This window comes from Anomaloglossus baeobatrachus, chromosome 10 (assembly GCF_048569485.1).
Source record: "Anomaloglossus baeobatrachus isolate aAnoBae1 chromosome 10, aAnoBae1.hap1, whole genome shotgun sequence".
Classification (NCBI taxonomy): Eukaryota; Metazoa; Chordata; class Amphibia; order Anura; family Aromobatidae; genus Anomaloglossus; species Anomaloglossus baeobatrachus.
Genome location: NC_134362.1, coordinates 114,017,912 through 114,040,893, shown reverse-complemented (window position 1 = coordinate 114,040,893; position 22,982 = coordinate 114,017,912). Strand labels below are relative to the sequence as shown.

General features: G+C 45.4%; 1 protein-coding gene across 1 annotated transcript in view; it reads right to left on the bottom strand.

Annotated features, from left to right (window-relative positions):
- Positions 1-22,982, bottom strand: part of KIAA1549L (KIAA1549 like) — a 1,247,838-nt gene that overhangs the window by 853,368 nt on the left and 371,488 nt on the right. Inside the window, 1 exon segment of the mRNA XM_075325616.1 lies at positions 5,451-5,587. Coding sequence (XP_075181731.1) covers positions 5,451-5,587 — 137 coding nt within the window.

Genomic DNA, 22,982 nt, shown 5'->3' with positions numbered 1-22,982 from the left:
TCTGTGAGAGCTAAACTGATCCCATAACTGAATCCTCTTTAGTCCTGGCATTTGCTGGACTTTATTGAGCACCCTTATGGTAAGTTCACACACTGCGTTTTTTTGACGCTGCATTTTTATGCATTTTTTTGGGCAAAAAATGCACAAAAACACACCTGCGGCAAAAAAAGCGGCAAAACAGCATGCGTTTTGGTGCCTCTTTTGCTGCGTTTTTGCTCACTGTGTTTTTATGCGTTTTTATATTATCAGTGAACACTGCCATTAAAGATTGTTAAAAAAAAAAAAAAAGGTCTGGTGTTATGTCCTTCTTCAATATGTTCTTCATTCTCCACTAGTGTAAGCAGGAGAGCAGACAGCTGCAGAACTACAAGGATCAGTATGCTCCATCCAGGACTGTATGCTGGAGGAAGAGGCAGGGGGACTAGAACGACAAGGCTCAGCATACTTCATCAACTAGTGTATGCAGGAGAGCAGACAGCAGCTGCAGAACTACAAGGCTCAGCATGCTCCATCCAGGACTGTATGCTGGAGGAAGAGGAAGGGGGAGCAGAACTACAATGCTCAGCATACTCCATCCACGAGTGTATGCTGGAGAGCAGACAGCAGCTGCAGAACTACAAGGCTCAGCATACTCCATCCAGGACTGTATGCAGAAGTTTTTTGCTCCCCAAAAAATGACGTGGGCTTCGCCATATTTTTGTATGCTAGCCAGGTACAGCAGGCAGGTACGGGCTGCCCCCACAGCTGCCTATTTGTACCTGGCTGGGAACCAAAAATATAGGTAAGCGCTTTATTTTAATTATTTCATGAATTTCTTGAAATAATTAAAAAAAATGACGTGGGCTTCGCCCAATTTTTGAGTCCAGCCAGGTACAACTAGGCAGCTGGGGATTGGAATCTGTAGTGCAGGGTACCCAAGCTTTCTGGGAACCCCCGCTGCGAAATTCAGTCCGCAGTCACCCCAGAAAATGGCGCTTTCATAGAAGCGCCATCTTCTGGTGCTGTATCCAACTCTTCCAGCTGACCTGATGCCAGGTGGCTCGCTGGGTAATTATGGGGTTAGGGCTAGCTGTGTATTATCAGCTGGCCCTAAGACCGAAATTCATGGTGTCACGCCAATATTAGACATGGCCACCATAAATTTCTAGTAAAGATAAAAAAACACAACACACAGAGAAAAATATTTTTATTAGAAAAAAAAAAAAACAACACAATTAGTGACTCCATCTTTATTGAAATAAAGAACCCCCTGGGTCAAGGGTCCCGCGATATCCAATCCGGATCCAATACCATCTGATCGGTTTGCTGGAAGGCAAAGCGATCAGATGATGTGCCAGGTTCAAGGAGGTGAATTAGATGACACATCAGCTGATTGTAGAAACAGATTTTATACAATCAGCTGATGCAAAAAAAAACAAAACTACTTACTTCTGTGCAGACTCCCGTCCGATCGCTCCAGGACCCGGTGGTAGTCAGCTGATGAAGTCACCTGACCGCATCAGCTGATAGTTTAAGCCGGCCGGGCGGTAAAAATCCAGCCTCACCACTGCACTTATACGATCAGCTGATGCGTCAGGTGACCGCATCAGCTGATCACCGGCAGGTCCTGCAGCCATCGGACGTGTCCAGGAAGTCTGCAAACAGCAGGAGTAGGGGTGATGGTACCGGGAAGAGGAGCTGGGAGCGGACATGTATCGGGAGTCTGCAGACAGGTGAACATGAGATTTTTTTTTTCCTACTGTTCACTTTTGATTTTGCAGCTGCTTCCACCTCCCGCCCGGCCATGGCACAGGACGGGAGCGAACATGGCGCCGGACGGGAGGTGAAAGCAGCGGTGGCGGTACCGGGAGGATTCACGCTTCTGTGTTTACTAACAGAAGGAATCCTCTTCCTGTACACGTCACTGTACTACCCACTCCTTGCGTTTATAGGTGCGTTTTTAGTCATAGAAACGCACTAAAATGTAGCTATATTTGTAATTTGTGTTTTTCATTGCGTTTTTGAATATCTCATTGAACTCAATGGATGGAAAACGCTGTGAAAAATGCAAAAATAATTGACATGCTGCGTTTTTGTGGGCACCACAAAAACGCAGCTAAAAAAAATGCTGTGTGCAGACAGCAAAAATGAAAACTTATAGACTTTGCTGGTGAAGCAAAGTCATGCAGTTTTCTGAGTAGAAACACAGCGAAAAACGCACTGTGCGCACATAGCCCAGAAAAGTGATGTACTATAGGATTGGGATCTATATAGATGAGGAGATACCATGCTATTTTGCTGGTGAAACTGTTGTTCTACAAAACCAAGTGACTGTTTAAGGCTAAGTTCACACAGTGCGTCTTTTTGACGCTGCATTTTTGTGCGTTTTTTCTGCAAAAAACGCACAAAAAACGCACCCGCGGCAAAAACGCATGCGTTTTTACCGCATTTGGGTGCATTTTTTGCTGCATTTTGCTGCGTTTTTGCTCAACTGCGTTTTTATGCGTTTTTTATCAGTGAACATTGCCATTAAAGATTGCTGAAAAAAAAAAAAGGTCTGATGTAATTTCCTTCTTCAATATGTTCTTCATTTTCCACTAGTGTATGCAGGAGAGCAGACAGCTGCAGAACTACAAGGCTCAGCATGCTCCATCCAGGACTGTATGCTGGAGGGAGAATCAGGGGGAGCAGACCTACAAGGCTCAACATACTCCATCCACTAGTGGATGCAGGAGAGCAGACAGCAGCTGCAGAACTACAAGGCTCAGCATCTTCCATCCAATAGTGTATGCAGGAGAGCAGACAGCAGCTGCCGAACTACAAGGCTCAGCATCCTCCTTCCAGGACTGTATGAAGGATTTCTTTGCCCCCCAAACAAAAGAAATGACGTGGGCTTCGCCATATATTTGTATGCTGTACAGCAGGCAGGTACGGGCTGCCCCCAACCCCCAGCTGACTATTTGTTCCCGGCTGGAACCAAAAATATAGGGAAGCCCCTTTCTATTAATTATTTCATGAATTTCATGAAATAATTAAAAAAAAAATGACGTGGGCTTCGCCCAATTTTTGTGTCCATCCAGGTACAACTAGGCAGCTGGGGATTGGAATCCGCAATGCAGGGTGCCCAAGCTTTCTGGGCACCCCTGCTGTGAATTACAGTCCGCACAGCCACCCCAGAAAATGGCGCTTTCATAGAAGCGCCATCTTCTAGCGCTGTATCCAACTCTTCCAGCTGCCCTGATGCTGGGTGGCTCACTGGGTAATAATGGGGTTAGGGATAGCTGTGTATTATCAGCTGGCCCTAAGCCCGAAATTCATGGTGTCACGCCAATATTAGACATGGCCACCATGAATTTCTAGTACAGATAAAAAAAAAACACAACACACAGAAAAATATTTTTGTGCCATGTCCGCTCCCGTGCAGGAGGTGGAAGCGGCTGCTAAATCAAAAGTGAACAGTAGAAAAATGTCATACTCACCTGTCTGCATACTCCTGGTGCCATGTCCGCTCCCAGCTCCTCTTCCCGGTACCGCCACCCCCGCTCCGGTTGTGTGACGGCTCCCAGGCACGTACGATAGCTAGAGGACCTGGCGGTGATAACCTGATGCGGTCACCTGACGCATCAGCTGATCGTAAGTCTCGCAGTGACACCGGATTTTACCGCCCGGACGGCTATCAGCTGATGCCGTCAGGAGACTTCATCACTAATTACCGGCAGCTCCTGCAGCGGTCGGACGGGAGGCAGGACGGACGTGTGTAGTTGTTTTTTTGTTTTGTTTTTTTTTTGCATGATGCATCAGACTAGACTGTACAGCGAGTGAGCACCGAGTGACTGATTCCCCGGCGCTTGCAGTCAGTTCATGACAGCTGCAGACAGGCCGGGGTGATCTCCGTTCAGGTGAGAGCACCGGAAATTAGCCCGGCATGTCTGCAGCTGTCATGAACTCAACCGCAAGTGCCGGGGAATCAATCACTCGGCGCTCGCTGTAAAGTCCAGGCTGCACGCTGGAGCTCAGGTGACAGCTCCGGAGTGCAGTGCAGGTACCTGAATCCAGGCCTGGCATTACTGGAGTTTCCTCTGGTAGCCAGTCCGATGCTGCACAGACGTGTGTAGTTTGTTGTTTTTTTGTTTTTTTTTTCTTTTGCACTGATGCATCAGCTGATTGTATAAAAGCCGTTTATGTGATTCAGGCCTTGAACCTGACACATCATCTGATCGCTTTGCCTTCCAGCAAACCGTTCAGATGATATTGGATCCAGATTGGATGGTGCGGGACCCTTGACCCAGGATTACTGCGGAAGGGGGTTCTTTATTTCAATAAAGATGGAGTCGCTAATTGTGTTGTGTTTTATTTCTAATAAAAATATTTTTCTGTGTGTTGTGTTTTTTTTTTTATCTTTACTAGAAATTCATGGGGGCCATGTCTAATATTGGCGTGACACCATGAATTTCGGGCTTAGGGCCAGCTGATAATACACAGCTAGCCCTAACCCCCTAATTTCCCAGTGAGCCACCCAGCATCAGGGCAGCTGGAAGAGTTGGATACAGCGCCAGAAGATGGCGCTTCTATGAAAGCGCCATTTTCTGGGGTGGCTGCAGACTGCAATTTGCAGTGGGGGTGCCCAGAAAGCTTGGGCACCCTACATTGCGGATTCCAATCCCTAGCTGCCTAGTTGTACCTGGCTGGACACAAAAATTGGGCGAAGCCCACGTCATTTTTTTTTTAAATTATTTCATGAAATTCATGAAATAATTAAAATAAGGGCTTACCTATATTTTTGGTTCCCAGTTGGGTACAAATAGGCAGCTGGGGGTTGGGGGCAGCCCGTACCTGCCTGCTGTACCCGACTAGCATATAAAAATATGGCGAAGCCCATGTCATTTTTTTGGGGGGGCAAAGAAATCCTGCATACAGTTTTGGAAGGAGGATGCTGAGCCTTGTAGTTCGGCAGCTGCTGTCTGCTCTCCTGCATACACTAATGGATGGAGTATGCTGAGCCTTGTAGGTCTGCTCCCCCTGACTCTCCCTCCAGCATACAGTTCTGCATGTAGCATGATGAGCCTTGTAGTTCTGCAGATGTCTGCTCTCCTGCATACACTAGTGGAGAATGAAGAACATAGTGAACAAGGAAATGACATCAGACCTTTTTTTTTTTTTTTTTTTCAACGCAGCAAAAAAACGCAGCAAAAAACGCACCAAAACGTGGTAAAAACGTATGCGTTTTTGCCGCGAGTGCATTTTTGTGCGTTTTTTGTGGCAAAAAACACAAAAAAACGCAGCGTCAAAAAAACTCTGTGTGTGAACTTAGCCTAACAGTCAATAAAAACAAATCATGGCTGCTTCATCTGGTCTGTGCTCTAAGGTTAAGAGGAGAGAGGTATAACATTTTTTTTTGCTCTTGGTGCAGGAAAGTGTAAGTACACCTCTTCTTTTGTCCATACAGTGTATGTACACAGATGCTATTTTACCTGAACCGAAAGGTTGCTGCTGCTCCCAACAATACTGTTCAGTTCTGCCCTCTCAAACGCTGTCTTTAGCCTTTGTTCCATATTTCGGACATAAACACAAGTATGGACATTAGCGCCTGTTTCCATCAACTTCAGCACTGTCAAAATAGAAGGACATTAAATATTTGAAATTACGATATGGTATGTTTCTAAAGCTCTCTTCACAGAAATGTATAACAACCATGACAGCTTATTTGGATCCATTTTTATACAGACATTGGAGAATTCTGATAGATGCTATTGAATGCAAGTTTATTAAGGTTACTGTAGATGTGACCGCAAGAATACAGATGCAATTTGTACTATTTTGGAAAAATCTTGTAAACCCCATCAGGGCCAGTGTCACCACTACTGTAGAGATGAGCTTGGTTCGCCGAACGGAGGTCGCGTTCGAGTTCGGTTCGGCGAACCGGTTCGGCAAACCACTCGAACCCCATAGGAAACAATGGGAGGCAATCACAAACACATAAAAACACATTATAAATGTACACATACAGTTAATAAACATTGCCATAACACTTACCGGTGCCCGCGATCCGTCCTGCACTCTGTCTCCCGCCGCTTTTCCATCGGTAATCGCTGCGTCCTCTCGGTAACCAGCAGTGATGCAGGACCTATCGTGTCGTCAAAATAGCCATGTGACCAGTCACGTGTCTATTATCTCATTGGCTACAGACTGGTCACATGGCTTTGACGTCATGTCCTGTCCTAGGTCCTGTCATTGCACTCTCTGGTACACAGTGCACGTTTGTGTATCGGCGTGTATTGGCTAGATGCTCTGGCACACGGTTGACTCCCTGTTCTGATTCCACGTTCTGTTAGGGACCGGCTGACACAGCCAGTCAATAACGGAGATCACCGTTGCCATAGCAACGCACATGTTAGCGGTGATGTCACCGCTAACAGTGGCACCGGGAATCACATGATCGGAGCACCGTTGCTATGGCAACCCGTCTGTCAGCGGTAACGTTACCGCTAACAGCCAGCAGCACTGATCACTCACGGAGTGAAGACTGCACGGGGAGCAGCAGCGTCTTTCTCCCATGCTGTGCTGCTCATGTAGCAGAGCTGCATGGGCTGAAGGAGAAAGACAGAAGAGCATGGATCGTGGAGGGATAACAGGGAGTAATAAACATGGAGTCGCTAATGTATCTGTGTATTTATTTCTATTAAACTATTTTTTCTCTGTGTGGTGTCTTTTTTTCAACCCTTTATTGGAGATTCTTAATGGCTGGGTCAAACTTGCCTGACATTAAGAATCTCTGACTTAATACTGGCTGGTATTAACTCAGGATTACCCAGCAAGCCACCCGGCTTCAGGGCTGCTGGAAGAGTTGGATACAGCGCCAGATGATAGCGCTTCTATGAAAGCGCCTTTTTCTGGGGCGGCTGCGGATTGCAATTCGCAGCAGAGGCGCCCAGAAACCTCGGGCTAACCTGTGCTGCGGATTCCAATCCCCAGCTGCCTAGTTGTACCCGACTGGACACAAAAATGGGGCGAAGCCCACGTCGGGTTTTTTTTTAATTATTTTATGAAATTCATAAAATAATTAAACAAAGGGCTTCCTTATATTTTTAGTTCCCAGCCAGGTACAAATAGGGAGCTGGGGGTTGGGGGCAGCCATACCTGCCTGCTGTACCTGGCTAGCATACAAAAATATGGCGAAGCTCACGACATTTTTTTTGTAGTTTTTTGGCAAAAAAAATAAAAAATGCTTCCCTGGATTTTCCATTGATAGTGAAGGTAACACCAAGCAGTGGGGGTTAGCAGCCAGTAGCTGCTTGGATTACCCTTATCTAGCAATACAAAAAATGCAGCGGGAGCCCATATATATATTTTTTTTATTATTTATTTAAATAACTAAAAAAAAATGGGCTTCCCTGTATTTTGATTGCCTGACATGACAGTGCTGTAAAAATAAATCATTAAAAAAATGACGTAGCGCCCCGCGGTATTTTTGATTCTCAGCACAGTTAAAGCAGACAGCTATGGGTTGCCACCCCCATCTGCCTGGCGTTACCTTGGCTGGCAAGCAAAATACAGGGAAGCCCATTATTTTTTTTTATTTAAAAAAATAGTTAAAAAAAAAAATGACGTGGGGTCCCTCCATTTTTGATAGCCAGCTAGAGTAAAGCAGACTGCTGTAGCCTGAAAACCACAGCTGGCAGCTTTACTGTGGTTGGGGATCCAATGTGGAGGTCACTCCAGGCTCTTTTTTATAATTATTTTAGAAATAATAATAATTACAAAAATAGTAGGGTCCCCCCCAAATTGGATCACCATCCAAGGTAAAGCGGACAGCTGTGCTCTGGTATTCTCAGGGTGGGAAGGTCCATAGTTATTGGCACTTCACAGCCTAAAAATAGCAGGCCGCAGGCGCCCCAAAAGTGGCGCATCCACTAGATGTGCCAATCCTGGCACTACACCCCAGCTCATCCCCTGCCCTGGTGCGGTAGCAAACGGGGTAATAAATGGGGTTGATACTAGCTGTAAGGTCACCTGACATCAAGCCCAGCAGTTTGTGATGTCATGGCGTCTATCAGATACCCGACATCACAAACTGTCAGTACTAACAAAAAAAAATAGACAAAAAAAATGTATTTGAAAAAACACTCCCCAAAACATTCCCTCTTTCACCAATTTATTGTAAGGAAAAAAAATAAGGGGGTCCCACGATGACTCTGGACCATCTAGAATATGGGGGGGACATGCTCAGGGAACGTATCCCCCATTTTCTAGGAGTGCAGACCCTCCATGTGAGGAGTGTGTGTGCAATGAATCTGCACCCACTCTCCTCGGGTCCACAGCAGCAGAGTCCATGTCGTAAGTGTTGCTACCAAAGCTGCAATGCCCTGCTCATGAGGTAAGGGCATGCCTAATCAGGAGAACTGTTCTACATTTCCAAATATTGGTATTTGCTGATATTATTGCTATTCCACCTACTATATATTGGGGATAGGATCTTGGAGATGTAATACCCCTTTAAGTCCAGTTATTCAGCTGAATGAATACTAAACAACAGAGCTCGCTATTTAGATGTGTTTACTTGTGGAGTATAATGGACTCTCATGTTTGGTAGTCGTTCAGCAGGGCAACTATAAAATCAAATACCTCCATTTGGAAATGTAGTATAGCTCTCCTGATCAACTATGTTCCTTACCTCATGAGCAGGTCATTGCAGTAGCTTACAGATGCATGGTTACCACCACTCACTGTGACTGAACACAGGAAGCTGAGCTGACAGCCGCTCTGTGCATGCGGCAGGGTCTACTGTGAAGGAGGGGGCCGCGGGGGATCAACGCTGCACAGGTACCGTGGGACACTGGGGAACACCGGTGGGTTTATAGGGGGTGACCTGGCAGGGTCTGGGGAGGAGTTTTCTGTCGCATGTGTCATGGCACATGCGACAGAAATCAGAGGAGTAGGGTGAATGCGGCCGGTGCGCTGCTGTGCGCCTGGCCATCTTGGATTTCCGGAAGGGGGTCGGGGGGTGCACTTTGGCGACAGCGGGGGACCGGAGGGGACCGGGGAGGAGATTTATCTCCCATCTGACATGTTTGTTCATGCCAGATGGGAGATAAATATTTTTTTAAAGGCGCTATCATTTAATGTAACGTGATCATCGGTATACGGTGTATACCGGTGATCACAAGAGCGGGGACCGGAAAAACCGGCCTAAATCATGATCTCCAGGGTCTCAGCTACCCCCTGAAACCCCGGAGATTTTCTGACACTGGGGGGTGCTATTCACTTATTTCTGCCTGTTGTTTATAAACAGCAGATCAGAATAAGGCTACATTCACACGACCGATCCGTTTTTGCGGTCCGCAAAAAACGGTCCTTTTTTTTCACGGGTGCATCCGTGTGGCATCCATTTCCGTTCCGTATACGGTCCGTATGTCATCCGTTTGTCATCCGTGCGCCTTCCGTTTTTTTTTGCGTACTGCAAAAAAACTGAAGGAGGGAAAATACATAAATTTACCCAGGATCCATAGCTTCAACCTACATGAGGCAGTCACTCCAGTGCCATTTTCATAGTATCATAGTATCATAGTATCATAGTTTTTAAGGTTGAAGGGAGACTCTAAGTCCATCTAGTTCAACCCGTAGCCTAACATGTTGATCCAGAGGAAGGCAAAAAAACCCCAATGTGGCAAACAAGTTCCAATGGGGAAAACATTTCCTTCCTGACTCCACATCCGGCAATCAGACTAGTTCCCTGGATCAATACCCTGTCATAAAATCTAATATACATAACTGGTAATATTAAATTTTTCAAGAAAGGCATCCAGGCTCTGCTTAAATGTTAGTAGTGAATCACTCATTACAACATCATGCGGCAGAGAGTTCCATAGTCTCACTGCTCGTACAGTAAAGAATCCACGTCTGTGATTATGATTAAACCTTCTTTCCTCAAGACGTAGCGGATGCCCCCGTGTTCCAGTCGCAGGCCTAGGTGTAAAAAGATCTTTGGAAAGGTCTCTGTACTGTCCCCTCATATATTTATACATTGTGATTAGATCCCCCCTAAGCCTTCGTTTTTCCAAACTAAATAACCCCAAGTTTAATAACCTGTCTTGGTATTGCAGCCCACCCATTCCTCTAATAATCTTGGTGGCTCTTCTCTGCACCTTCTCCAGTTCAGCTATGTCCTTCTTATATATCGGTGACCAGAATTGTACACAGTATTCTAAGTGCGGTCGCACTAGTGACTTGTACAGAGGTAGAACTATATTTTTTTCATGAACACTTATACCTCTTTTAATACATCCCATTATTTTATTAGCCCTGGCAGCAGTTGCCTGACACTGTCCACTAAAGTGAAGTTTACCATCCACCCATACACCCAAGTCTTTTTCTGTGTCTGTTTTACCCAGTGTTCTACAATTAAGTACATAATCATAAATATTATTTCCTCTACCCAAGTGCATGACCTTACATTTATCTACATTAAACTTCAATTGCCACTTCTCAGCCCAATCCTCCAATTTACATAAATCTCCCTGTAATATAAAATTATCATCCTCTGTATTGATTACCCTGCAGAGTTTAGTATCATCTGCAAATATTGAAATTCTACTCCGCATGCCCCCAACAAGGTCATTTATAAATATGTTGAAAAGAAGCGGGCCCAATACTGACCCCTGTGGTACCCCACTATGAACTGAGACCCAGTCCGAGTACGTACCATTAATAACCACCCTTTGTTTCCTATCACTGAGCCAGTTTTTAACCCAGTTACACATATTTTCCCCTATCCCCATTATTCTCATTTTATGTACCAACCTTTTGTGTGGCACCGTATCAAAAGCTTTTGAAAAGTCCATATACACAACATCCACTGCATTTCCCTGGTCCAGGCTTGAACTTACCTCTTCATAGAAGCTGATCAAATTAGTTTGACAGGATCGATCCCTCATAAACCCATGTTGATACTCTGTCATAAGGTTATTTTTCTTGAGATACTCCAGTATAGCATCTCTCAAGAAACCCTCAAGGATTTTACCAACCGTAGAGGTTAAACTTACCGGCCTATAATTTCCCGGCTAAGTTTTTGTCCCCTTTTTGAATATTGGCACCACATTTGCTATGCGCCAGTCCTGCGGTACCGACCCTGTTATTAAGGAATCTGAGAAGATTAAAAATAATGGTCTATCTATCACAGAACTCAATTCCTGTAGTACTCTGGGGTGTATGCCATCCGGGCCCGGAGATTTGTCAACCTTAGTGATTTCGAGGCGGCGGCGTACTTCCTGCTGGGTTAAGCAGGTAATATTCAAGGGTGAATTTATGGTATCACTGGTCATGTCATCTGCCATGGCATTTTCTTGTATAAAAACCGTAGAAAAAAAGTCATTCAGCAGGTTGGCTTTACCCTCATCCCCTTCCACCATTTCACCAAGACTATTTTTAAGGGGGCCAACACTATCGCTTTTCAGTTTTTTACTGTTTATGTAGTTAAAGAATATTTTAGGATTATTTTTACTTTCTCTCGCAATGAGTCTCTCTGTCTCAAACTTAGCTAACTTAATTTGCTTTTTACATATTTTATTTAATTTTCTATAATTATATAATGCCTCATCACTACCTACCCTCTTTAATTCTTTTAAGGCTTTCTGTTTTTCTTTTATTGCTTCTTTTACAGCTCTATTTAGCCATAGGGGTTTCCTCCTATTTCTAGCATGTTTGTTCCCATAGGGTATATTTTCTGCACAAGCCCTATTCAGGATGCTCATAAAAGTCTCCCATTTGCTTTGTGTACTTTTATTACTTAGTACATCATCCCAGTTTATTGCACTAAGATCATCTCTCAACCGTTTAAAATTTGCTTTCCTGAAGTTTAGTGTCCTTGTAGCCCCTCTACTATACATCTTACCAAAGAATATATGAAAACTTATTATTTTGTGATCACTATTCCCCAAGTAACCCCCAACTTGTATATTTGATATGCGGTCTGGCCTATTGGTTAGTACAAGGTCTAGTAGTGCTCCCCTTCTTGTGGGGTCCTGTACCATTTGTGAAAGGTAATTATCTTTCATTGTTATCAAAAATCTATTTCCTTTGCTGGAACTGCAAGTTTCTGTTCCCCAATTTATATCAGGATAGTTAAAGTCCCCCATAATAATTACCTCTCCGAGACTCGCTGCTTTATCAATTTGCTTTATGAGGAGATTCTCTACCTCTTCCATAATATTCGGCGTCTTATAACACACCCCTATCAGTATTTTATTATTCATTCTCCCCCCCCTTATCTCCACCCATAGGGACTCTACATTCTCAGTACCCTCACATATGTTGTCAAGCAGGATGGGTTTTAAGGATGATTTTACATATAGACACACACCTCCCCCTCGCTTATTTGTACGGTCATTCCTGAATAGGCTATAACCCTGTAAATTAACAGCCCAGTCATGGCTCTCATCCAGCCATGTCTCTGATATCCCCACTATATCATAATTTTCTTCCAACAATATTAATTCTAATTCCACCACCTTATTTGTGAGGCTTCGGGCATTAGTGTACATGCACGTTACGTATGACTCTGTACCTATATTCCTGCTTACTGTATTGACTGTCCTAACCCTTCCCCCCGTACCACCCCCAATTTCATTACTTGTGCCCTGGTCACTATCTGCACTACATTCCCCTTCTATAAAGTGAATACCCTCGCCCCCCATTCCTAGTTTAAACACTCCTCCAACCTTCTAGCCTCTTTCTGCCCCAGCAGAGCTGCACCCTCCCCATTAAGATGCAGCCCATCCCTAGCATAGAATCTGTAGCCAACTGAAAAGTCGGCCCAATTCTCCAGGAACCCAAAACCCTCTTTCCTACACCAATTCCTGAGCCACCTGTTAACCTCCCTGATCTCTCTTTGCCTCTCTGGTGTGGCTCGTGGCACAGGTAGTATTTCCGAAAATACCACCTTTGAGGTCCATGCTTTAAGCTTACAACCTAATTCCCTGAAATCATCTTTAAGGACCTTCCACCTACCTCTATCTTTGTCATTTGTGCCAATGTGTACAATGACCGCTGGGTCCTCCCCAGCCCCTCCCAGTAATCTGTCAACCCGATCAGCGATGTGCCGAACTTGAGCGCCAGGAAGACAACACACTGTTCGGCGATCCCTGTCTTTGTGACAGATTGCCCTATCTGTCCCCCTAATAATTGAGTCCCCCACTACCAGTACCTGTCTTGCCTGCCCTGCACTCCTATTCCCCCCCTTACTGGAGCAGACACTCCTCTGGCATTCAGAGGTCATGTCTTGCTGCAGCAATGCTACCCCTGTAATGACATCCCCCTCATCTGCCAAGTTTGCAAACCTATTGGGGTGTGTCAGTTCAGGACTAGCCTTCCTAGCACTTTTCCCTTTACCCCCCTTTCTAACTGTCACCCAGCTACCTACCTCACCGTCCTGCCGCTCCCTACTATGATCCTCCCCCACATCTGACCCACCAAGCTGCTGCTCAGTGAGCAGCAGACTCCTTTCCATATTGCTAATGCATCTCAGAGTTGCCAGCTGCTCATTTAGATCCAGTATCTGGGCTTCCAAACGTGCAACTTGCGCACATCTCGAACAACAGTATGCACCCTCGAACGGCTTTTCAAGGACTGCATACATGAGACAAGATGTACACTGGATCGCATTAGCAATAGTGGAGCACATTTTCTAATGGGGATAGCACTAAACAAATGTTAAGTAATTAAACAACTAAATACAAACAATTCTACTCACACTTACTTTTGCTCACACTTTGCTCACTCACGCTCACAATGAAGAAGACAGGCTAAAATTCGCGCGCCGCTAGGCGCGCGGCTTTCAGAAGTCTTCCTTCCGGCTGTAACGGCCAAAACCCGGTTCTCCTTGAGCTCGCGGTGACTCTTCACTTATCCCAGAAGGCACTGGGAATATGCAAATTATCCTCGCAAGACTCCTTCCCTGGCTTTTCACAGCGTAGAGCGCTCTGGTGATTTTCCTGTGCTTGTACACTTCATATCAGTCTTTTCTGTCATTGTAATGGCAGAAAGACACATAATGTCCCACTCTCCTGCATTTTGTAATTTTGCACCCTTTGGTGCCTTTCATGTGGCACTAAGGGGTGCTTAGCCTTGTATTTACCAAAAAAACCAAATACATTTAGAAAAAAAATTGACGTGGGGTTCCCCCTATTTTTGTAGCCAACTAGGGTAAAGCAGATGGTTGCAGCCTGCAGACCACAGCTGGCAGCTTCACCTTGGCTGGTAATCCAAAACTGAGGGCACCCCATGCTGTTATTTATTAAACAAATTAAATAAATAATTTAAAAAAAAAAAACACGTGGGGGTCCCCCCAAAATTGGATTACCAGCCAAGGTAAAGCGGACAGCTGGGGTCTGATATTCTCAGACTAGGGAGGTCCATGGTTATTGGACTCTCCCCAGCCTAAAAATATCAGGCTGCAGCCGCCCCAGAAGTGGCACATCCATTAGATGCGCCAATCCTGGTGCTTCGCCCCAGCTCATCCCATGCACTGGTGCGGTGGCAAACGGGGTAATATATGGGGTTAATACCAGATGTGTAATGTCACCTGGCATCAAGCCCTGGGGTTCGTGAGGTCAGGCATCTATCAGATACCCGACATCACCAACTTAGTTAGTAATAAAAAAAAAATAGACGACAAACACATTTTTATTTGAAAAAACACTCCCCAAAGCATTCCCTCTTTCACCAATTTATTAGAAAGAAAAACAAATCCAGGTCTGCTGTAATCCAAGCGTTCCCATGACGATCCATACCATAGTCAATGTCCCAGTCAATGAAGAACAGAATGTTCCCCATTGGCTGGGAGAGCAATGCAGTGAGCTGAGATAACATCAATAGGTCAGCCCAGGTCACTGCAGGGCATGAGAAGTGCTGCTGTCAAGAGCGAGGTACATTACCTGCAGTGACGATCTCCTGCACTGCTGATAGCAGACCTGTCACTGACTTCAATGACCGCCGCCTTCACAGCCAAGTATCGCAGGAGCCTGTGACGTCACCGCTAGTCACAGTCTTGGGTCGGAGGTGAGAGGAGGAGATGTGACAAGCGGCGGCCATGGAGGACAGTGACAGCACTGAGGTCGGGAGGGTTGGACTTCATCACCGCAGGTAAGTCGAGCGGGGCCATGTGTGCCGAGTGCGAGGTGGGTGGAGCTAAGCGGGGTAATGTGTGCAGAGTGCTAGGTGAGTGGAGCCAAGCGGGGTAATGTGTGCGGAGTGCCAGGTGGGTGGAGCCAAGCAGGGTGATGTGTGCAGAGTGCCAGGTGGGTGGAGCCAAGCGGGGTAATGTGTGCAGAGTGCCAGGTGAGTGGAGCCAAGCGGGGTAATGTGTGCAGAGTTCCAGGTGGGTGGAGCCAAGCGGGGTAATGTGTGCAGAGTGCCGGGTGGGTGGAGCCAAGCTGGGTAATGTGTGCAGAGTGCCAGGTGGGTGGAGCCAAGCGGGGTAATGTGTGCAGAGTGCCAGGTGGGTGGAGCCAAGCGGGATAATGTGTGTGGAGTGCCAGGTGGGTGGAGCCAAGCAGGGCAATGTGTGCAGAGTTCCAGGTGGGTGGAGCCAAGCACGGTAATGTGTGCGGAGTGCCAGGTGGGTGGAACTAAGCGGGGTAATCTGTGCAGAGTGCCAGGTGGGTGGAGCCAAGCGGGGTATTGTGTGCAAAGTGCCAGGTGGGTGGAGCTAAGTGGGGTAATGTGTGCGGAGTGCCAGGTGGGTGGAGCCTAGCGGGGTAATGTGTGCGGGTGGCGGAGTGTGAAGTGGGTGGAGCCTAGTGGGGCCATGTGTGCGGGCGGCGGAGTGCAAAGTGGGTGGAGCCTAGCGAGGCCATTTGGCGCTGAGGACGTCAGTGCCGGGACCTGCATGGCTGGGGACAGGTGAGTGTGTGTGTGTACATGCCAAGTGCAGGAGGGGGCGGAGCTGAGCAGGAAAGTGTCGGCTCCCTGCACATGTAACTAGGGTAAATATCGGGTTACCAAGCAAAGCGCTTTGCTTGGATACCCGATATTTATCTTGGTTACCAGCTTACCGCAGGCTGCCAGCGATGGCTCCCTGCACACTGTAGCTGTAAAAAGACCTGCTTTTGGTGATCAAACTGTTCTCGAATGTAACTCGAACTGTCGAGATTTTAGCAAAAAGCTCGAGTTCTAGTTCGATCTAGAACACCCCCCAAAATCACTCGAACCGCGAACTGGCGAACCTCGAACCACGAATCGCGTTCAACTCTAGTCACTCACCACCTGTGCAAGTGCCGGGGCTCTGGACAGACAGGGGTTCCCACTCGCTGTCAGAACTCTACATACCTGCCGGACGGTGCCCCTAGAACTTAATTGTGTATGGGGCCTGGGATACCTGCCTTCCTTGTGCAGCGACCGTCCCCTTTGCGGTGAGTAGTAAGACTGTTGTTGGCTTATGAATAATAATAAGCTGGCAGAAGAGTGTTGTCACTATCCCCAACAGAGACCAGTGATGTCACCTGCAAGGCAGCGATGATCTCCTGCACCACCCAGGGCACACGGGGGGATCACAGTGCACAGGTGTGAAACAGCGAATGAAGGGAAGAGACAATGCACAGGAGGGAGAGCACACAAAGAGTGCACGAGGGGGAAACAGCACACAGGGGGAGACAGTGCACAGGGGGGAAGAAAGCGCAGTGCATGGAGAGGAGACAGTGCATGGCCAAGGAAACAGGGCACAGGCCCACATTGAGCATTTGTTGAGATTTTTACCTCTGTATTTGTAACCCAAAATCAGGAGTAGAACAATCAGAGGAAAAGTGTAATACACCGTGTGCAGAATTATTAGGCAAATGAGTATTTTGATCACATGATACTTTTTATACATGTTGTCCTACTCCAATCTGTATAGGCTTGAGAGCCAACTACCAATTAAGTAAATCAGGTGATGTGCATCTCTGTAATGAGGAGGGGTGTGGTGTAATGGCATCAACACCCTATATAAGGTGTGCTTAATTATTAGGCAACTTCCTTTTCTTTGGCAAAATGGGTCAGAAGAGAGATTTGACGGGCTCTGAAAAGTCCAAAATTGTGAGATGTCTTGCAAAGGGATGCAGCAGTCTTGAAATTGTTAAACTTTTGAAGCGTGATCACCAAACAATCAAGCATTTCATGGCAAATAGCCAACAGGGTCACAAGAAGTGTGTTGGGCAAAAAGGCGCAAAATAACTGCCCATAAATTAAAGAAAATCAAGCATGAAGCTGCCAAGATGCCATTTGCCACCAGTATGGCCATATTTCAGAGCTGCAACATTACTGGAGTATTAAAAAGCACAAGGTGTGCCATACTCAGGGACATGGCCAAGGTAAGGAAGGCTGTAAAACGACCACCTTTGAACAAGAAACATAAGATAAAACGTCAAGACTGGGCCAAGAAATATCTTAAGACTGATTTTTCAAAGGTTTTATGGACTAATGAAATGAGAGTGACTCTTGATGGGCCAGATGGATGGGCCAGAGGCTGGATCAGTAAAGGGCAGAGAGCTCCACTCCGACTCAGACGCCAGCAAGGTGGAGGTGGGGTACTGGTATGGGATGGTATCATCAAAGATGAACTTGTGGGACGTTTTTGGGTTGAGGATGGATTGAAGTTCAACTCCCAGACCTACTGGCAGTTTCTGGAAGACAACTTCTTCAAGCAGTGGTACAGGAAGAAGTCGGTATCGTTCAAGAAAAACATTATTTTCATGCAGGACAATGCTCCATCACATGCATCCAACTACTCCACAGTGTGACTGGCCATTAAAAGTCTAAAAGATGAAAAAATAATGACATGGTCCCCTTGTTCACCTGATCTAAACCCCTGAGAGAACCTGTGGTCCCTCATAAAATGTGTGATCTACAGGAAGGGAAAACAGTACACCTCTCGGAAAAGTGTCTGGGAGGCTGTGGTGGCTGCTGCATGCAATGTTGATCATAAACAGATCAAACAACTGACAGAATCTATGGATGGTAGGCTGTTGAGTGTCATCAGAAAGAAAGGTGGCTATATTGGTCATTAATTTTTGGGGGTTTTGTTTTTGTATGTCAGAAATGTTTATTTATAATTTTGTGCAGTTATATTGGTTTACATGGTGAAAATAAACAAGTGAGAGGGGAATATATTTGTTTTTTATTAAGTTGCCTAATAATTCTACACAGTAATAGTTACCTGCAAAAACAGATATCCTCCTAAAGCCCGCTTTACACGATGTATCTTACAATGTATCTTACAATGTGTCGGCGTGGTCACGTCCTAAGTGACGCACATCCAGCATCGTAAGGTACATTGCAGTGTGTGACAGGTACGTGCGATTGCGATTGAATGGTAAAACGTTCATCGCACGCACATCGTACCTTTCTCTAGAATTGCACGTCAGATTGTTCATCGTACCCGAGGTAGCACACATTGTAGAGTTTGACACCCCGGGAACGATGAACAGATCTTACCAGCGTCCTGCGGCTCCCGGCCCACAATGCGGAAGTAAGGAGGTGGGCGGGATGTTTACATCCAGCTCAGCTCCGCCCCTCTGCTTCTATTGGCCGGCTGCCACGTGACGTCGATGTGACGCCAAACGTCCCTCCCACTCCAGGAAGTGGACGTTCAACGCCCACATCGAGGTCGTATGGAAGGTAAGTACGTGTTACGGGGGTTAATCGTTTGTGCGGCACGTTCAACAAATTGAACGTGCCACACATACGATGGTGGTGTTGCAAATCGCATACGAAATCGTATGCGAAATTGCAACGTGTAAAGCAGGCTTAAGGTAGCCAAATAAAAAAAAAAACCCACTCCAACTTCCAAAAAGATTAAGCTTTGATATTTATGAGTCTTTTGGGTTGATTGAGAACATAGTTGTTGATCAATAATAAAAAAATCCTCTAAAATACAACTTGCCTAATAATTCTGCACACGGTGTAGAAACTTGGACACCACTTCTGCATTTTATACCTACTCAACGTGTGCATGTAGCCTTATGGATTTTGTTTTCTTTTGTAATATTTTTTTAATAAAATTGCTTTGTTATGGAAACTATCTGGAACTTAGCGGTGATAAAACTTTATTGATAAAGTCATGTGAGGGCCTACAGAAATGCAAAAAATACCCCAAACTTGCATTTTTTTTATATGTTGATTTTCTACGTTATTTAATCCTAGGGGGAAAATTCACAAATAAAATGTATATTTAACACAAGAGAAATTGACATGGTGAAGATTTCAAAAAAGCACTGTAGGTCAATATCATTAGCATAAAATAAGGGACAGAGAGCAGGAGAATTGTTTTGTTTATACATGACATATTCTTTGCTAGAAATGTAAAATGCAGCAGAAAAAAGACACCAAAAACCCATTGTGGAAACTTTGCTCAATGCAAAAATGATGCAAGTAGGCTGAGGAGGGCTTGGAACTCAGGTCACCAAACTCATACCCGCCTATGTAACATGAAAAATTACAATATGTTAATTGATATTCTTGAGAACTACAAACTCAATTTCAGAATGGCGGTATTATTATGTTTTAAAGCATTTCTAACTGATATTAACTCCTTCATCCCAATCCTGTTTTCACTTTACTGACAAGGCCAGTGTTTTAATTCTGACCAGTGTCGCTTTTTGTAGTAATAACTCAGGAATGATTAAACGGATCCCAGTGATTCTAAGAATGTTTTTCCATGAAACATTGTACTTCATGATAGTGGTATATTTAGGTAAAAATGTTTTACGGTTATATGTGAAAATATCAGAATTTTGCCAAAAAGTTTAAAAATTTTACAATTTTAAAACTTTTCATTTTATGGCCTTAAACCAGAAAGTTGTCACGCAAAATAGCTAATAAATAACATTTCCCACATGTCTACTTTACATCACCCTTATTTTCAATCTTAATTTCTTTTTGTTAGGAAGTTAAAAAGGATTAAAAGTTTAGCAGCAGTTTCAAATTTCTCCAACAAAATTCACATAACTAGTTTGTTTTAGGGACCACATCATATCTGAAGTAACTGAGGTGCTTATATGACAGAGTATACCCAAAAGTGACACCATTTTAAAAATTGCACCCCTCAAAGTACTCAAAACCACATTCAAGAAGTTTATTAACCCTTTAGATCAGTGATGGCGAACCTATGGCACGCGTGCCACCAGGGGCACGCAGAGCCCATTCTGCTGGCACGCGTGCTGTCGACTGATCCTGCCGCATTGATCTGCTGGTGCGGAGTGGAGAAGACATTTCTCCTCGCTTTGACACTCCTCCTCTCTCAGGCTTCAGGTGTGTTGCCTAGGAGACGGAGGAGCGTCAGCGAGCGGCGCCGGCGTAATGATGTCTTCTGGCCACGTGGGAACTGAGGACCCAGGGGCGCGCAGCGGGGGAGCGTGTGCAGGAAGGTAAGTTGTGTGTTGCTTTTTTTTTTTTTTTATATATATAACTCGTGTGCAGCTGTGCCAAGGTGGGGATGGGGGGGCCAGCGCCAGCATGGGGTGGGGGTAAGAGAACGCACATGCCAGCATGGGGTGGGAGTGGGTGAACGCACATGCCAGCATGGGGTGGAGGTGGGAAAACGCACATGCCAGCATGGGGTGGGGGTGGGAGAACGCACATGCCAGCATGAGGTGGGGGTGGGGGAACGCACACACCAGCATGGGGTGGGGGAACGCACATGCCAGCATTGGGTGGGGGAGAAGCACACATGCCAGCATGGGGGGGAACACACCTGCCAGCATGGGGGGGATGACATGCATGTCAGGATGGGGGGGAAACATGCTTGCCAGCATAGGGGGGGGGGCATGCATGCCAGGATGGGGAACAATGCATGCTAGGATGGGGAAACATGCATGCCAGGATGGGGAACAATGCATGCCAGTATGGAGGAAACATGCATGCCAGGATGGGGAAACAATGCATGCCAGGATGAGGAAAACATACATGCCAAGATGGAGGAAACATACATGCCAGGATGGAGGAAACATGCATGCCAGGATGGGGAACAATGCATGCCAGGATGGGGAACAATGCATGCCAGGATGGGGAAAACATACATGCCAAGATGGAGGAAACATGCATGGCAGGATGGGGAAAATATGCATGCCAAGATGGAGGAAACATACATGCCAGGATGGAGGAAACATACATGCCAGGATGGAGGAAACATGCATGCCAGAATGGGGAAAGCATAGATGCCAGGATGGAGGAAACATGCATGCCAGGATGGAGGAAACATGCATGTCAGGATGGGGAAACATGCATGCCAGGATGGAGGAAACATGCATGCCAGGATGGAGGAAACATGCCACGATAGGGTACATTTACCAGGAAGGGGAACATTTACCAGGAAGGGGAACATTTACCAGGAAGGGGTACATGCTAGGAAGGGGGACATTTAGCTGGATGGGGGTACATTTACCTGGATGGGGGTAAATTAACCAGGATTGGGAACATTTACCAGGATGAAGGACATTTACCAGGAATGGGGTACATGCCGGGATGGGGGAACATTTACAAGGATGGGCAATATGTCAGGATGGTGTACATTTACCAGCATGGGGGAACATGCCAGGATGGGGTACATTTACCAGTATGGAGGATATTTACCAGAATGGAGTACATTTACCAGGATGGGGCCATGATGGGGACAAATATACCAGAATGTAGGAAATATATATCAGGATGGGGGACATGTTTACCAGGAAGTGGCCCAGGAAGGGGGACAGAACTACAGAATGAAAGGGGAGGGGAGCAACTCATACGTCTTTATGGGATTTCAAGATGTTCAGACTTTGAAATGTAGATGTGGATTACAGGGTGACACCTGATTGCTTTCCATGCTAAAATCTCTGTCTAATATGCTGCAATTTTTTCCAGAAAGATCAACTGCTGTGTCTGGAAAGGGCAGGGGCTCAGCTCCAATGTGTGGTAAGCATGCATGAGTGTGATGCCCCCTGCTGAAGAGAAGAGAAGACTGCAAAGGTAAGGTTACAATCAATTATTTACATAATAGGATTGGTTGGCACTTCGGAAAAAAAATTGGGTTTAGGGCTACAGTTTGGGCACTCGGCCTGTAAAAGGTTCGCCATGACTGCTTTAGATGCTTCACAAGAATTAAAGCAATGTGGAAGGAGAAAAAATGACAATTTTATTTTTTCTCACAAAAATGTTGCTTTAGCCCTAATATTTTAATTTTCACAATGGTAACAGGAGAAAATGAACCATACCATAGAATTTGTTGTGCAATTTCTCTTGAGTATGCTGATACCACATATGTGAAGGAAAACTACTGTTTGTGCGCAACTGCAGGGCTCAAAAGAGAAGGAGCATCATTTCAGTTTTGAAACTCAAAATTGTCTGGAATCGATAACAGACGCCGTATCACGATTGAAAAGCCCCTAGTGTGCCTAAACAGTGGAAACCCTTCCATGTGAGCCTATTTTCAAAACTATATCCCTCAAGGAATTTATCTAGAGGTGTGGTACCTTAAATCTACAGGTGCTTCACAGAATTTTATAACGTTGAGCCGTGAAAATGAAAAACTACATTTTTACCACAAAATTGTTGCTTTAACCCCAAGGGTAACATTACAAAATGGACTATACAGGGATAACCTATACAGTATGTGCTGGAAAACTATTGTTTGGGGACATGGCAGTAATCGGAAGTGAAGGAGCGCTATTTGAATTCTGGAAAGAAAAATTGGCTGAAATTGTTTGTGGACGCCATGTCTTGTTTGGAGAGCCCTTGTGTGCCTTAATAGCGGAAACATCCCACTAGTCACACCATTTTGGAAACTACATTCCTCAAGAGATTTATTTAGATATGTGGTGAGCATCTTGAATCTACAGGTGCTTCACAGAATTTTAAAAACGTTGAGCCATGAAAATGAAAAAAAAAAATACATTTTTACCACAAAATTATTGTTTTAACCCCAAGGGTAACATTAGAAAATGGACTGTGCAATTTGTCATGAAATTTCTCCTGAGTACAGGAATACCCTATATGTGGTG